Raw genomic sequence first — 18103 nt, forward strand, 5'->3', positions numbered from 1 at the left:
TATTGTTTTATTGATTTTATGATCTCGTGCAGCATTTTGGAAACGTTTTGTTATTTAAATGTGTTATATAAATAAAGTGGATTAGATAAGAAAAAAAAAGCAAAGAGAAAAATATTAGAGTGGAATAAAGTCACAGCTCTTTGTCTCATTTTGAAAACACATTTTAGACGACTTTGTGCGACGTAGACTGTAGTGCCATCGCGTACCTCACCCCATTTAAGAAACACTGGTTTAGAGCACGTGTCAAACTCATTGAAAATGACAGACAAAACATGAGTCATTGAGTAAATCACCAACTAATTGAGCTGTAGACATCTCAGTCCCTCCAAATACACAAACTCAATGAAACTCCACAAATTTTTGCAGGGACTCAATCATTTTTAACCTCGAATTGTTGAAAGTACTCTCAATTTTTCTAAAGTCCTGCAATTTTCCCTAAATTAAATAAAAATTTGGTCGCAAAATGAAGGAAATGTAAAGTAAAGACCTGTCACTTATTGCTTGGATAGTGTATCATATAGTTTATATTTTAGTTATATGTGGAAGTGCAAACTAGGGCACAATAAGTTTGAAATTACTCATTTTCACGCGTTAAATCTGCAGCTCACTTGAGATCAAACTGGTTCTTATTTGAACTAAAATGAGTTTGACAGCCCTGACTTAGTTGATGGAACATTTACTTTTATGGAAAATCAATAATAAAATTAAGATATCACACATTCCCTGCATATATTTTCACTGTAAAACAGGTACCGTATTTTTCGGACTATAAGGCGCACATAACATCCTTTAATTTTCTCAAAAATCGACAGTGCGCCTTATGTATGAAATTAATATGTCAAAATGTTTTAGTACAACTTTGGTAAACTATGAAGCTGCACCACTTGATGGATTTTTGGCACTTCAGGGCTACCGGTGGTAGAGGGTCGTCTTCTGATCGAGAGGTTGGGGGTTCGATCCCAGTACCTGACTATGTGCCCTTGGGCAAGACACTGAACCCTAAGTTGCTCCCAGTGCATGGCAGTCCTGTCCCATTGGTGTGTGAATGTGAGAGTGATTGGGTGAATAAGATGTTATGTAAAGCGCTTTGGGACTGCTTTAGTGCGGGGATAAAAGCGCTAGATAAATCAAGTCCATTTACCAATGATAAAATTAAGATGAATCAATTATCGGTGTTTGTCACCCCAGTGTAACAAACTGTATATATCATTTAGAACAGCCCTCTTCGTTTAGTGTTTGTGTTATAAACTTTGCCATGCACGACACGTCAACGGTGTACACATATCCTCTGCTGCTTTTAGAAAAGGTCAATGAGCTAAATAAAAAAAAACAGCAAATCATCAGAAGTAACGGTGAGAAACAAAGGAATGCTGAGAAAATGTGTTTCGATAATAAATTCTTAACCCTCCTCTTATCCTTTGAGTTAACTCAACCCCATCCAATGTTTATCAATCAAAAGATAGTAGTTGACCTTTTTTTTTTTTTTTTTGCATTTTCATGACTTCTCCTATTTTGATGGGTACAATTAAGCATAAAATAATCATAATATTTTTTCAATGTACTAAACACACATTACACTTGAGCATTAACGTTCCTCTGGGGTTCAAGCTGTTCTAGCTTGATATTTTTCAGTTGATACATTAAATTGGGGGGTTTCATACTCTTGTGGTCATAAATAAAAAATATTCAATATTAACAATATTAATTCTAATTTCAAAGTTTAGCCTGATCTGGTGTTAGAGAACAGGTCAAGGTTTCATTATCAAGTTATTTATGTATTTATCAAATAAACAAAGTGCCTGACAAAAAAACTTGGTCAACAATTTTCTGGAAATCATTTTCTGAAGGTAAATATCCCTGGGGCCAGATCAACCCCAAGGGTAAATTGTGTTATATTTGAGGATAAATAGGAAGATTAATGGAATCCCAGTCTCTCGTAATGAAACCGTGAGGTGTCTAAGGTTTCCCAGCCCTAGGGTTAAGCTTGTTTGGCACAATCTCCGGAAGTTTATTAACCTGTAATGACATCTGATCAGGGAAACACAGAAACGGGTAAACTGAATTTTTGAAATGGAAACTGAGGCTCTAAATCAATACTAGCCAATGAGGAATAATCTGAAACCAGCTGCTGGTTTCAACATTCGGACTGGGCTCCAGCTTCACGTCTACGTATCTGTAACATGCAGTTTGTGTTGGACACACAATGCAGCCAGATTCACGTGTGAGCGAGATTCCAAGGCTTCCAAACCTGTACAACCAGTGAAGACTCCAACCAAGGGCACCCTACGGTGTGATGTCGCCCCCAACGGCTTGTCATGTTTATAACTCTACAGGTATCATTCTAAATGTGCACATATGGACGTGAATACTGTCGGCTTAAAAAGCAACAGCGCTGTGCAACCTACATGGTGTATTTAGTGTAGACTTGTAGCCATGTATTAGCATTAAATGCTACTTATATCAGCTCTTGTATCAGTGAGTACAGAAATCTAGAACAACAAACGCTGTATCAGGACATCCCTACAAAAAAAGTAAGTGTGAACACGATCAGATGTCAGAGTGTTTGTCCGTCTACACAAGCATCGTCACCAATGACTGGTTCTCAATCGTGTTTACATTTGTAACATGAGGTCACACCTCTTCCTTCTTTTTCAATGCTGGCGGCTGAGCTCGACTAAAATTGCTCAGCGTGAACCTGAGATACTTTTATTTTGAAAAACCTTATTCCCCAGGACTCCTCTTGGCTCCGGTTGGGAACGAGTTCTTGATGAAAAACAGCCTTTGATGATTATAACATGTTAGAGGGAGAGGACACGCTATTCATAAATGGAAGGATAGATATTTATTAACTAGAGCGGGAGAGAACGACGGGGGTAGAGAAAGTCTTAGTGAAAGGACATTTTAACTTAGATTCAATACTTGGCATACATAATACATGAGGGTCAAGGCAAAACATTATTTTAAAAGTATCTACTCTGTAATCAATCTCAACTACTTCTTAATGGTTACCTTACTTGTTCTCCGACAACGTTCCAGAGGGAGAGAGTAGTGTGTCTGTTACTCCGCTCGTGCGGCGCCTGAAAAAGGCCGGTGAGGGAGGAAAAGGAAGAGGAAGCGTTCAGTGGATGTGAGGTGAGAGGGAGTTTGGGGGGGGGGGTGGCGGTGGTGAGTCTCATTGATTGTAGAGTGAGCGCTGTTCCCAGGGCATGGCCTGGATGCTGCGTGGCACGGCGGTAGGCTTGAGCGTGGGCGCGCTGTTCGGATGGAGAGTGTGACCGATAGGGTTGATGGCGGTGAGGGGCCGCTGCGACGTCATGGAGTACGTGTCCTGGTGCTTTGGCTTAAGGAAAGATGGGAAAAAAGAGAGAGAAAATCTTTAATAAAATGATGCTTTTCATACATGAGACACACTGAGATGAATGAGTCAGGGTGCAATGAAAGCGTCTGACATTACATGTAGAAGATGTAATAAAAAATCGAAATACAATTGAGTAAACTGATAATGCCATTATGTCACCAAATGATTTCCAGAAGACTATAGCTTGGTAATGTAGCTCATACAAATAAAGTGATGATGAATCCCCCATGTTGGAGATGTCAAACGATTTCACACCAACTCTACATTTAGTGTTCTTTTTCCATTCTACCCTGACTCCCTCTTCCCTGTTCCCTTTTGTGTAACACTGCCCTCTCTTTTTAACTCTCCCTTTAATAAGTTTTTCATACTTCCTAAGGAGGGGCTGGTAATGGTCACAATTATTGCAATAAAATAAATCAATTTCATTGCAATAATACAACATGCATTGTCGTGGTGAAACAAATTGCACTACGTATAGCATTGACCTTTGACAGGACGTCCAGACAAGGCGAAAAAAAACATGATAATTTTTTTTTTTTTTTTTAATGTTTTTGCAATGGTTAATACACCAATATGTAGAAGTTTCTTTTAACAGAAATTATATTTTAAAAGCTAAAATATAATTATTTTTCACTTGCTACACATTATTATTTGAAATTAAAGTTGGAAAATGGTAAAATGTAACAACATTTTTAGGCTTAAACAAGTTTTTAAAGGCTTCTAAAACATTTGTTTTCTCGCTTTTATGACAGAAGGTCTAATTAATGTGTTAAGAGTTCTGTCAAACAATCATGAGAGGCATTTTGATGTTTGCCCTGCCTTTTTTCAGATTTTCTACTGATTCTTTTCTTAATCTTTAAATTTTTTTATAATTAGTACAACTGCCTTCCCTCTTATCTACATCATATATATTTTACTTATATTTATCAATATCTTTTTTAATTATTTTGTGCAAAGAAAATATTCACAATTTCAATTAAAGAGTAAAACACATCATCATCTTTATCATTGTTATTAACAGGCATCACATTAACTAGTTCTTCTATAAAGATGTAAATGAATGTAATTTAAAAGGGATGAAAAAAAGTCAAACATTCGACAAAAAATGCAGCAACATAAGGAGTAAGAAATTAAAGCCCACAGAGCAAAAGCAGACGTAATGAAGTACATCCCAAAGACAGTCGGAGAGCTTGTACTGCCAGTTTGCATCCCACAATAACAAATAGCCTCGCAGGCGTCTACACTGGGAACAGTGGTAACGTCTTTAATGGTAGTATGGTAGTGTAGGTGGCGCTGCTCGCCAACATTGTTTTGGTTTAATATAAAGGCAGTTCTTAATGAAAATAGAAAGTAAGCCACTGCCACTTCCATATTTAACACTTTTCATTCATTCTCAAAGTTGTATTTGTGATGCTGGAACCAGTGCTTGGACTGGGCTGACTGGGCGGGTGGTTAGAAAGTTGTTTTTTGGGGTTTTTGTTTTTAAATCAGTGGTTTTGCCTGTTTCCTTTTATAATAAACATTGTGCAGCATGTTCACTGTATATATATTTAAAAAGAAGTAGTGCAAATAGTTTCCCAACTGTTAAAATATAAATTTCAAAATTTAACACTGATGATCAACAATTTTAAATTTTCCATGACCGCGAAAAACTTCAAGGAAAAACTACAGAATTCACTTCCTGAAAAAAAATTATTATTTTTATTATTTCAAATGAAGTCAAACAGAAATTACACTATGACACTGAATATAATCCCCTCACAAGCAACTTTTGGGACATTATCACACATTTATTTGTGATATGATGGATTTCATCCTTCTGAGCTGGAAGTAGCTTTATGCAGGGCTCCTACACATTTAATTTTTAAAAATTTCATTCAATATGCTTAAAAAAAATAAAAAATAAAAAATGGTGACATTTGAGTAAATTCATGTGTATTACATAAATTGGCTTAAACGGGTTGGAGGAGAAGTAGAGCTGAGGTCGATCTGCCCAAATGTCTTCTGGGACGCGGACCCTACCTACTGTGTGTCCTTACACAAACACAGCTTTGTTAGCAAGAGCTTTAAAAACCAGATCGATCCAGTTATTTTTTTTTAGATATTCACAATTTTTTTTAAATGTTAAAAAACAATTAATAACAGAATTCGAAACATGACATCCCCCCCATATATTAAACTCAATATTTCTAAAATATAATATACTTTCCAAACTTTCATATGAACCCAAGGTGGACTAGACCCTCACTGACATATTTTAGAACAATATCACACATTTACATTAGATTTTTCACTGTAAAACCAGTGGTCGGATTTCCCAATCTCGGGCTAAATCTTGTGTGATTTCAACACATGCTTTTCGGGTGCTGCAGCACAGAAATATGAAATTAATGACAATATTTAACCTCATTAACCATATTAAGCACGTTTGGCGCGATTTCAAATTGTTTAATATCCAGTAACGTCATCTGATCAGGGAAAGCCAATGAAAATGGAAACGTGTAAAATGACGCGGAGAGGTGTAAACGTCGAAACGGAGTTGGGATAATTTGGAAACAGAAAATCAGAGGCTTTACTAAAGAGGACAAGTAACAATCAGGCTTTTGTACGCTCACTCCATGAAATATGTCCCAGTTGGACACTGGAAGCTTTCATTATTCCTTCTGGGATAAATTGGGACACAGAGGAGGAATCTAGCCAGTAGAAAGCAAACGATGGGTGTGTGGCAGTGCTCTCTCCTACCATGGGGTTGGCGCTCAGCCTAGTGTATCCCAAGCTCATCTCCTTTACCTCAGGGACCAGGGGCTGGAGCAGGGAGTAGGAGGAGGATGGGGCAGCACTGGATGAGGAGACGTGTTTGTTAGAGGACGAGCTCCTCATACTGCTACTCTGAGAGGATACTGAGCTGGATCGGCCCTAGGAACACGCACACACACACACAGAGAGAGGTCAGCATGACCCCGAACAACACATTCCCTATACATATCCCACTTCCCAGAGACAGGCTGCAGCCAGCTCACCTGGTGCGGGTCAGACACAGACCGACTGTTCTGGGACATTGGTGACACGTAGTGGGGAGGGAGGGGATCCTGCTGCCCGTGTCCTCCATGCTGTGGCGGCATCATGGACTTAGCGTTGTTCCGCTGCTGCTGGCGACGAGGTGTAGAAGCGAAATTTGATCGACGGCCAGCCGGCTGGATTGGAACAGAAGTAAAGAGAAAAGAGAAAAAAAAAAAAAAAGAGGGAAAGAATGTTAAAATGTTCTGCAGAGAGAAAGAAATCTGATAAAGTACAGATTCCATGAGAGGTGAATGGTGGTGATGATGCTCATTAGAACAGCTTCTTCAAAGCTGCATTTCACATGTGGCTTAAAAACTTTCCACTTTCCTAAGACTTTAAAAAATATATATATATTATGAGAAGGATGGAGTGTTTTTAGGCTATGCATACATTCAAACATCATCCAAGACACACATTAACATCCAGCAATGTTACCCAAAACAAAGCTTGCATTCATCATTAAAGCTGCTGTAGACCATATACAGTATATACACATATACGGTACCGGTATGTACAGTATATACCGGTATATTTATATATATATTTTAAATCAGACAGACAGAGTAGGCCTTATAGAGCATTAAATAAAAGATAATTTGTTCAAGAATAAGACGGAAAAGCTTGAAATTGCTGCGCACAAGTTTGTTTTCATCTCCACTGAAAACACTATCTTATTGGCATTGTTTGAAAAGTTTGGTGCATTGCATTGTGGGATGTAGAGTCCTGTAGACGGATGCATAGAAGTGTTTTTACTTCATTCTTTCTGTGATTTCTTCTCCAGACAACGTGCACAGTGATTGGTTGACTCCATTGTTGTTCAAGTTTGTTCCCAGAATTCCCAATAAGATCACCTCACTCACCACCAGACTTTCAACTTTCATCAAAATTGGATCATTTCACGTAAGCCCCAAAAATAAACATCCTCCATTGTTTTGCTGCAACTTTTCATGAAAACGCCAGAAATGTGTTGAGAAGTCAATTTTTTCAGAATTTTCAGGGCAAACTTTACCAACAATGTCAATAAAAGAGTGTTTACAGTGGAGATGAAAAAAACCAAATTTCAAGCAATTTCAACCTTTTACTTTCTTTTTTTTTTTAAAGCAAAAGATCTTGGATATATTGAGGCCTACACTGTCTCTTTATCTGATAAAAATGGATTGTTGCCAACAGCTTTATCCTTTATTCAGCTTTGATCCTTTTAATTTTATTTTTCACATTTATCCCCAATAGCATTTTACTGCTTTTACTTTAGTTTGAATGAAGCTAAAAAAAAATAAAATAAATACATTTTTGTCTTAAACTGTTTCATTTAATTTGAATTGAACGCTACTTGAATTCAGAGTGAATAGATGTGCTAAATCACACCAATGATCAAACAGGAACTGAAGCACAGGAACCAAACTATTGACGCTCTGCCCTGAATTCAAGTCATAGTGACAATTTGTTTTAGCAGCAGCAAAGAAGAAAAAAAATAAATAAAAAAATTAAAAAAAATACTCTGCGCCCAAAGCACATTATTCAAAAAACTGAAAGAAAAGATTTAGGACATCACACAAACTGCAGAAAACATGCAACGACCGGCATTACACTCTGTCCACGTTAGAGCGGCAGGTCCTTCAAATCTAGACGAGACGGGCACGACTTTGACTCTGTGATGGGTTTGAATGAACGTCCGATTGTTCCCCCACACATTCACACCTCTTTACTTCTTCACACTTCAGACGGCTCATACAAACACACAGATGCGCACTCACGCTCACACCAACCTGGTTTTTGGCCGCGGCGCTGCAGCGGTGCTGGGCCAGGTCCAGCATGGTTCGGTAGCTCTTAAAGCAGGAAGGGCAGTTGAACCGGTTCTTATGAACCAAGCCCACACACACACACACACACAGACAAACACACACACACACATATAGGTTTCCATTACTACACTTGTTATTAAAGTCCAGTGACCGACATTAATTCTCTGACTGGGTCTGTCTTTAATGTGAGAGTGTAACGTGTTACGCACACCCCTGAGCACGATGGTAGAGGTCCAAAAAATAAAAATAAAATAAAATAGGGACTGGAAGGAGGAAACCATTCTGCAAAGTAAATAATACTCAATATTCTACATAACATTACATGGTGCAATGTCTCCAGCATGTCTGATGTCACATTCAGACTGCTATATTCTCAGCAGCAGCGCTCGAAAGCGGAAAATACGAAGCTAAAGGTTCAATTGAAAGTTTACGGACAATCTAAACATTGTTTGTAACGTTTATTATTTATTTATTTTTACAGGTGCTGGTCATATAATTAGAATATCATGAAAAAGTTGATTTATTTCAGTAATTCCATTCAAAAAGTGAAACTTGTATATTATATTCATTCATTACACACAGACTGATATATTTCAAATGTTTATTTATTTTTTTAGGATTATTACTAACAACTATAGAAAATCCCAAATTCAGTATCTCAGAAACATAGAATATTACTTAAGACCGATACAAAAAAAAAGATTTCTAGAAATGTTGGCCAACTGAAAAGTATGAGCATGTACAACACTCAGTACTTAGTCGGGCTCCTTTTGCCTGAATTACTGCAACAATGGTAAATGGACTTGATTTTATATAGCGTTTTATCACCACACTGAAGCAGTCTCAAAGCGCTTTACATCAGCTCATTCACCCAATCACTCTCACATTCACACACCAGTGGGACAGGACTGCCATGCAAGGCGCTAGTCGACCACTGGGAGCAACTTAGGGTTCAGTGTCTTGCCCAAGGACACTTCGACACATAGTCAAGTACTGGGATCGAACCGCCAACCTCTCGATCAGAAGACGACCCTCTACCACCTGATTCACGGTCGCCACAATGCGGCATGGCATGGATTTGCAGGGCACCAGGTGTCTTCAATAATGAACCTCTCCACAATATTCTAATTTTCTGAGATCCTCAATTTGGGGTTTTCATTAGTTGTCAGTCTGTGTGAAATGAACGTACAGTATACATTATTCAAGTTCCACTTTTTGAATGGAATTACTGAAATAAATCAACTTTTTCATGATATTCTAATTATATGACCAGCGACTGTATATGAGCATGATTTCTTTTCATAGAATAAGATGGTGTTAAAAATGTCAGCTGTCAAAAGTGGTGTCGTGTGCCCATTAATATTTATCATGATTGCTGTTATTCTATCACTACTGTTGTGATTATTATTCATTTTCACCATCCCTTATATATCATTAATATCACTGTTGTAATTGTTTTGTTTTTATCGTATTATTTTTCTGAAATAAGGAAAAATAAAAAACAATGTCTGTAACCAATTACTCTGGACAATTCTTTGGTGCATAAGCTGCAGTTTGCCTTTGAATTGTCAGTCTCGTGAATCTTAAAAACCACAAGACACCACTACCCATATACATAAGCAATTTACAGCAACAACAAACTATTTTTTTTAAATTAAAAAGCACTTAAGTTGTAAATAGTAAATAAAAAAGAAGAAGAAAATAAAGGACAATCACTCACAGTCAACCTTATGTCAAATATCCTCCCAAACATACACACACATACAGATCTATAGGAAAGATTTAACAATGACAAGTGTGAGCTCCAGTTGTTTCAAAACTTTGGAATGATTTTGAATATTTTTTAAGCCCAAATTAAAAAAAAAAATTTCATTTGTTTCGACGTACATGCACAAAAACAGGGACTGAAAAATGTGCATAATTACTTCCAAACAAACCATGATGGGACACGTTAACTCTGACCCTGACACATTAACATTTTAGAGATGCAGGGAAACAAGGGCGTCACTGTTAAAATGATAAATAAAAGCCACTTCCATCTTTTACATTTAATGTAAAAGATGGAGTTCTAGAGCCACGTAACCATAGATAACCACGCCTGCAGAGTGGATTCGATATATTTTGCAAATCAAAAAGTACAGTGATTGATAATATTGATTATTTGTGATTTTATTTTCCTTATTAAAAAAAAATAAAAAGTAGAATCATAACCTTCTAGAAACAATATACGAGTCATAGCTTTTGGCAGTCGCTCTGACATTTATGACACTGCACGTGACATGCACTAAACTACATGTCAATTTGACCAAGTGGTTCCTAAACCTTTATAAAACAAGAAACTTCCAAGGCTTCTCCATCCCAAAAAAATGACACAAAAACAGGTAAGAAAATAAATAAAAGTGTGACCTTTTTTGAAAAAAAATTTAAAAAAAACTTCAAATCTCATAAAAACAACATAAAATTTGCAATCACATATTTGGAACAGTAATAAAGCTCTTTCCTAATTAGGTGCAAAGAAAAAAAAAACCTGTGTATTTATGAGGTTGAAGAAATACAACACACTGTACATAAAAAATGAATGTCAATGCTCTAAATTTCAGATGTAAAAGATCTTTTCGGCACTAATTTAAAGTTTGGAGCTAATTGTTTGTATTTTCAGAAGTCATAAATGACAGTAAGAGGTTTATCTTCATTTAATGAGACAAACACACAAATCAACCTCAAAGTGATTTAAAAATGTATAAATGCATATAATTAATTACGTGTATATAGAAAATGAAAACACTTTGATTCAAAAGAAATGTCACCAATTATACCTTTACTGATAAACGTCTGCTAGGATGACATTAAGACCCTGTCCACACATAGCCATGTATCTGCTAAAACAAATATATTTTTATATGGTTTGGCCTTAAACGCAGGATAAAGTCATTAAAAAACGGGGCTTTTGAAAAACTCTGACCAAAGTGAAGATTTGGAAAAACTCCGGTTTCGCGTTTGAGTGTGGACACTAATAACCGGAGTTTTAAATTTCCAAACATCCCAGGGACTGTGTGGTGTGGGGTAGTGGTGCCCGGTTGGGGGTACTTGAGCCACTGTGCTCCCTTCGGCCGGAATGGTTCGGGGTGTGCCGCGGGGTGGGTTTCCAGCGAAACCCTGGGGCCCGCGGTGGCACATGCCGTCTACACCCTCTACCCTCTCCGGTGGCCTGCTGTATGAACGGGCCGGGCTCACACCAGATAGGCCTCCTCCATGGACCGGGTCTAAAACATTGTTAGGCAAGTGTGCAAAGCTATAACGGTGCACTTGATACCCCAATACATAAAGCTGCCAACAACAGAGTGTAACATCCATTCCCTTGTGGACAACACATTTATGCAATTTTGTGTGGATGGATTTTTTTTTTTTTTAAAACAATGTGTGGACATAACTTTTTTAAATGGAGGAGGGTGGATATACGTTTATAAACATACCCAGCTATGTGTGGACAAGGCATTAGTTAAGAAAACAAATCACATAAAAGCACTGAAACTTCCCAGGTTTTAGTCCAGGCAAACACCTGCCACACAGAACTAGAGTGCGTCCATAACACGCAACAGCACTGATGATCAATGATCCTTGATAAATAAAATTAATTGACAAACACATACACAGACATAACTAGGGCCTTGGATTTTCTGTGATCACGGAAAACTTCAATTCACATTCTAGAAAAAGCAATCTGAACCGGAATATTTACCTTTATTTAAAAACTGGCTTCAATGTGCCCCGGAAACACCTCACATGCATGATTTGGGACAATAGACATTTACACACTATTTTTCCACAGAAAACGTGTGGCTGAATGTCTAGAAAGGGTAGAAGTGTAGTAAATGGTCAAACTTCGCTCATGGTAAAAGCTATACGACAAATCCACACCGAAAAGAAAAAAGGTTGCGAGTATTTTAGGTGTGGGAACATACTGAACAAATAACGGCACAGCGAGGTGTGTTCATTTGCATCCAGCGTTCAGAAAGCGTCCAGCGCACTCAAAAAAAGATTGGACGCGTTTCAGAGACGAGTGCATTTAACCAGGGACGGTTCAGCTGCGTTTAGTTCTGAGGCACAGAATCACATGTACTCTCTGTAATCTTAAACGTCTTAAAACAAATTGTTATATATAAAAACGATTAAAATATAGCAGAAAAACTGAAACTGTACTGCATAAATATTAATAAAACACAAATAGATATTACTAAATATTTACTACAAAAAAGTAACGTACTGTAATTGTGCTTCATGTTCAAAGTTTTTTTTTTTTTTTGTTATTGAATTATGGACACCTCCAACAGATAATATGTTAAAACTTAGCTACAAACATTTCACAATATCACAGCCAAAAAATATAAAATTTAAGATGTTGTGTTTTAGTTTTTAAGCTAAATGTCAAGTTGTATTTTCTATTGTTTAATTTAGCTCTGTGCTTGTGTTTGGTTAGGCAACGTCGCTTATTAAAGGTCACATGCAAAAACGTCACTGTGTTTTGTGCAATAAAAACAGCTCAAAACTATTTCTCTGAAATGATTCTTTTGTTAAGATATGGATCGATTGCTGGAAAAGTCGTTTACTGCAGCCTTACAACGCAGTACAAAGCCAAACTCAAACTGGACAGAGTGAATGAAGCATTTACTCAGCACAACATTCTCCTCACACATTGTTTATCAAACCTGGATCTCTCAGTGAAGACGACTGAAACGTGCATAAAAAACACCTAACAAAAACAAAAGCTCTCCCTGAAAGACTTATCAGCCAAGCTTTTCCTCCAACGAAGTCTAGAAATCTCTCATAAAGATTGGGTCAAAACTAGGGCTTTGACGTACCTGGGCGGGCGTCGCAGCCGTACAGCGATGCTGCGCTAGCTCCAGCATGGTCCGGTAGCTTTTGCAGCAGGAAGGGCAGTCAAAGCGGTTGGGCCCGTCGTCGTGAATCCGTTGGTGGTTGCGGAGGTATCGGGCTAGTCGGAACGCTTTCCCACACAGGTCACACATGTAACGTTTCTGACCGTGGATTCGCATATGGTTGCGCAAAGACATGTAGTTGGTGTAGGGCTTACTGCAAAAGTCGCACCTGGGTCAGACGGGTGAGAAAAGGGGGGTCAGAGGGAGAAGAGGCACCAAAGGAAGAGTGCAGCCATAAAAGATGGTACCTGAAATCTCCAATCCTGTGGGTGAGTTTGTGGTTTAACAGGGAGCTAGCATGCTTATAGGCACATGTGCACTGATCGCAGACGTACGGCCTTTCGTCTGAATCCATGTCGCTGGATACGGATGCTGGGACGGGCGGGGGTTGGGTGGCTCCTGCTCTGGGCTCCATGGAGAGGGCTGAACTTGAGAGTGAGGCTGAGGAGGAGGGGAGCTGATCACACCAGCTGATGGTCGAACTCGGCTGTAAAACAAAGTCAGACAGGTCAACTCTTCAATGATTACAAGAATAATTAATTAATTACAACCATGAGTTGGATTCATAAATAGGAATAAATTGGAATTTCCACTCTTTAAAAAGCTTTGAGAATTAAGCAAGTTAGAAATATACTGCAAGTCATAAGAGTTTGGTGGACCAAATGTTCATGGATATATTGTGTTTCTGAAAAATTGCTGGATTAGGGCTGGGCGATATAGAAAATTACGCCTATATCAACATACATATATATTATAGTTTGTTTTAAAATACTCAGTGAGATGGATTTCTGAGTGCGTTCTAACCCAAACCTTCCCCTAAACAAGCCACACTACAGACATCACTCACAAGTGCTGTCCCTTAAAGGAGATAACACCAAAAGTGGCACATATTGTGCAACTGTTAATAAATGTGCCTCTGTGGCATTGTGCATCTTCAAATTTAACCCAGAATTATCTTTCTGGTCAGACTTTATTTGAATTAAAATCAAGATTTATATCGTACATCGTCCATATTGCCCAGCCCTATGCTGGATCATGAATCATTTATATTGATATACACACTTTATTATATTTAACTTTAGGTAATGTAAAGCAGTGTTCACACACAAAAACAACTGGACTGTTTTTGTCCAGATTCAATCGTATATATTATATTTGTCCAATATTTACAATTGAAACTCCTCGCGTGCGTGCGTGCGTAGCTGACGACTCCCGACTCCATGATTTGTGACGTGGAAACAGAAAGTCGCCAATCAAGAAGCACCTGACTGAGAAACATGTAACACCTAGGCAACTCCAAACTCAGGATTTCTGAGTTTAAAATCATTTAGTTTGGTTACAAACTGTGTCACTACAGCTAATATGACTTTTCCAAGCTAAATACCTGCAAACATCTCACAAATGGAAGTGTTAATGTATCTCCTGCTGCTCTAGAAGGACTTTTAAGGAATATAAACAAACGAAACCTCTACTATCATGCATGATCTTTGATGGAGTGAAATTCACTACAGGAAAACAATAGCCCACCCATTTACAAATCAGAACACGTGAAAACAGAATATGTAGCAAAATTCACAAATACTCCTTCATTGACAAGAATCTAGAAGACTTTTATATATAATGAATAGGGGTGTCCCGATCCATAATTGATATCGTTCCAATATCAGCCAGAAAACGAATATCGGATTTTATCGCCCTGAATCTAAAATCTCCGATATATATTATATTTATTCAATTGTACAATACTGTAGATATTATATTGAAGGTTAAAATCAATGTAACCAATTGGTTAATAATAAATGGGTCAGTTTTTCTCATACCTACTGTTGCTGACTATTGTTCTCTGTTTGACAAACATCACTTTATCAAGCCTTTTGCACACTCTAAAATAAGTAATAAAAGTATGTATGATTCATGCTGATATCGTATCAGACTGATATCAGCATCAGCCAATATTCAATGCTGAAATATCGGTATCGTATTGGAAGTGAAAAAGTTGTATCGGGACATGATAGGTGCACCACCGTGACTTAAAGTACTGTCAGTTGTATTTTCGTTCATATTCATTTTTAGCTACCCCGCTAACCCTTTTATTTTAATCCTAACCCTAAACCAGGAAATGCCCTAAAATGTTAATATTTTTCATAAATGTATTTATAAAGGTGTAATTTGCCATATTAAATATGTTAAAATGAAAAAAATATTTATGACAAAAGCGGAATTCAAACCCACGGCAGCGGAAGGGAGAAGTCCTGAGTCAGCCATCCTGGCACAGTGAAAACACATTACGCTTAAGTAGAAAAGGTCCAGAAAACGTACGTTTTTGTCAATAGTCCCGGGGTCTATTGATAGACAATTTGTAAAATTTCTAATGAATAGCAATATCCCATTCATTTCATGTAATTTTAAGGAAGAAATACTATATCTGGATATATATCGTTATCGGGATATAAATCTACCTATATCGTGATATAACATTTTCTCCATAACGCACAGCACTACTGTGCATGTGTTACCTGTGGAAGTAAAAACTCGGGCACAACAAGGTTTGGAATTGCTTTATCCCACCTGAAATCTGTGACCCACTAGAGGTCCAACTGACACGTATTTGGCCCCTGACCTAAAATGAGTTTGACACCTGGGTTAAAGCTGCTGTCTGCTAAGGTTTGCTGTTAGATTTTTAACAGGACTGCTTTATCTATAACCAGCTACACCCTCCTACATGTTATACACCGGTTCAAATACTACAACGTCTTTGGTAAAATATAGTAGTTGGTTAATTATGATAGAGAAGCTTCAGTGTTTCAGCAAATCAGTCACTGTTTACCAACGTTAGCACGCAGCACTAGTAAACACTTATTAGCATTGCGTAAAATATAATAAACGTCTCCGTCGCGGCAAATGCACAACTATTATGATTGTTGAATTAATGCTAGAGTGCCTACAGCTATAATAATTTAAGAAGCTACATCTATTTAAAGGTGGGAGTCTGAATGGTTAGTAGCATCTTAGCTCGGTGGCTAACGGCCAGGGCCAGGGGGCGCTCAGCGTGACAACAGCTACACAACAGATGCAAACGAAAGTGAAAAGGCGCCCAGGAACCATGCAGCCTCAGCGAAAACAAGCCGAGCCTGGATAGGAGGAGAGCCTGGGCTCAGACATGTTTGGAAGGACGCTCATGAATGTACTGTGTGTGTGAGAGAAGCGTTAGCAGGCTAATGGTGGCTGCAGCAGCAGCAGCAGCTGGCTCTTACTGCGGAGTCGTTGGGGTCCTTTTTCCAGAACAATTGAGAGCAGTGGCTGAAGGACTCTGTCGATGTCACATAGTTCACTCCGTTTCTGTCTTGAAAGTCGCCGTGTGTGCTGCTGGTGTTTGACCTGGCGTACATCGTAGTTACACTGATTCTTCGACTTTAAAGAAAAAGAAACAAGGCCGCTTTGTCGAGACTCTTCCCAAAAAAAAGCCCTTCTATGAAACGAGCGTTTTGGCGGCGGACATGTCGAGGCAGGCGGAGCTGCAGCGCCTTCTGCTGGACGGGAGTGGAACACAACATGATCGCCTTCATCCACTACACAATGGACTTTATTTATCCTCTTTTATTGTGCAAGACATAAAAACACACTTTATTACATTAGATATGTACGCCCCCCCCCCCAAAGTAAATGAACAAAATTACTCAAAAAAGTATACACTTTTTATAGAAATATACACAAAAGCACAACAAATATATAAAACGATAACAAAAACACAAAATTACAGATTACACAAAAAGACAAAAAATGAAAAAAATACAGCAAATAACAAAAAATATATACAATTATAACTGGAATACACAAAACTAACCAATAAAATGTACAAGACAACTATAACTAAACATAAATAACAGGAACAAAATTACAACAAAACGACTGCAAAAATAAAACAGAAAATTATTTTTAAAAACATTAATTAAAAAAACTCCACAACTACACAAACCCCTTCTTGTTTCCTCTGTTAATGATCAGATTGGTGATTATTCTCTTAAATAATAATAGAATAGAATAGAATAGTCTTTATTATCATTGATCACAAGTGAACAACGAAATTATGATGGACTACTCCCTCCACAGTGCAGTCATGAAAAAAAAAAGTATAAATATCAAAATACCTACAATATAAGAATATTAAATCTAAAAACTGTAAACATTTACACTCTATAAATGCCCTCCCCTATAAATAAATACATCAGATAATGTGATTGTGATTCTATATATTATTTTTAAATAAAAAATGAGTAAATATTAAAATTATAGCCCCTGCGCAGCAATGTTTAGGGTCACTGGGCCAGGCAATTTTAGGCAAAACAAGACAGCATCTGATAGTGGGCAAAGGCAGATTTTAAACATCTGGAAATGTTGGTAATTAATTTTTAACAATGATTTATTGGTGAAAAACGAATTTTTAATGTTTTTTTTTTTCTTTTTTTTTTTTTGCATTGACTCCTATTGTTACATGAGAGCAGATTGAAAATGCTACAAAAAATTCAGATTTTGTGCTAAAATTTTGATATTTTCTGAACATCATTCACCATTTCTCCAAATGTATATAGGTATATTTTAAGATACAATTTACAGTCAAACATTTTGATGCACTGTATAGGCTCAATTTTTAATGAATCAAAAATCTGTGTTAATCCGACAATATCAAGCAAAAATTTGACAGTGGGTCACTGATTTTTGTTGGGAAAACTAGTAATTTCAACATTCGTGTGCCCTGTTTGCCCTTCCACCTATTAATGCTAGATAAAGTTTGTATATCAAGCAATAAATGACAGATACCACTCTATGTAGGATATTTACTTAAATTTCCTTCATTATGTCACCAATTTTTATTTGATTTGGGGAAATGCTGTGGGGATATTTTGAGAAATATTGTTGCCTAAAACTCAATTATTTGATAATTTACT

General features: G+C 37.4%; 1 protein-coding gene across 2 annotated transcripts; it reads right to left on the bottom strand.

Moving 5' to 3' along the window:
* Nucleotides 1–1187: 1187 nt before the first annotated feature.
* LOC114468041 (zinc finger protein 652-B-like) lies at nucleotides 1188–16644 on the bottom strand. Of its 2 annotated transcripts, none has more exons than XM_028454672.1 (6): nucleotides 16412–16644; nucleotides 13406–13644; nucleotides 13080–13326; nucleotides 6379–6552; nucleotides 6149–6274; nucleotides 1188–3340 (listed from the first exon to the last, which is right to left on the bottom strand). In XM_028454672.1, exons 1-6 carry the CDS (start codon nucleotides 16544–16546, stop codon nucleotides 3173–3175), a joined length of 1089 nt encoding a protein of 362 aa, XP_028310473.1. In that variant the 5' UTR covers nucleotides 16547–16644; the 3' UTR covers nucleotides 1188–3172. The 2 variants fall into 2 exon arrangements, with proteins under 2 accessions (XP_028310473.1, XP_028310472.1); XM_028454671.1 differs by having other exon boundaries at nucleotides 6101–6274; nucleotides 16412–16642.
* Nucleotides 16645–18103: the final 1459 nt, after the last annotated feature.

This window comes from Gouania willdenowi, chromosome 8, assembly GCF_900634775.1.
Source record: "Gouania willdenowi chromosome 8, fGouWil2.1, whole genome shotgun sequence".
Lineage (NCBI taxonomy): Eukaryota > Metazoa > Chordata > Actinopteri > Blenniiformes > Gobiesocidae > Gouania > Gouania willdenowi.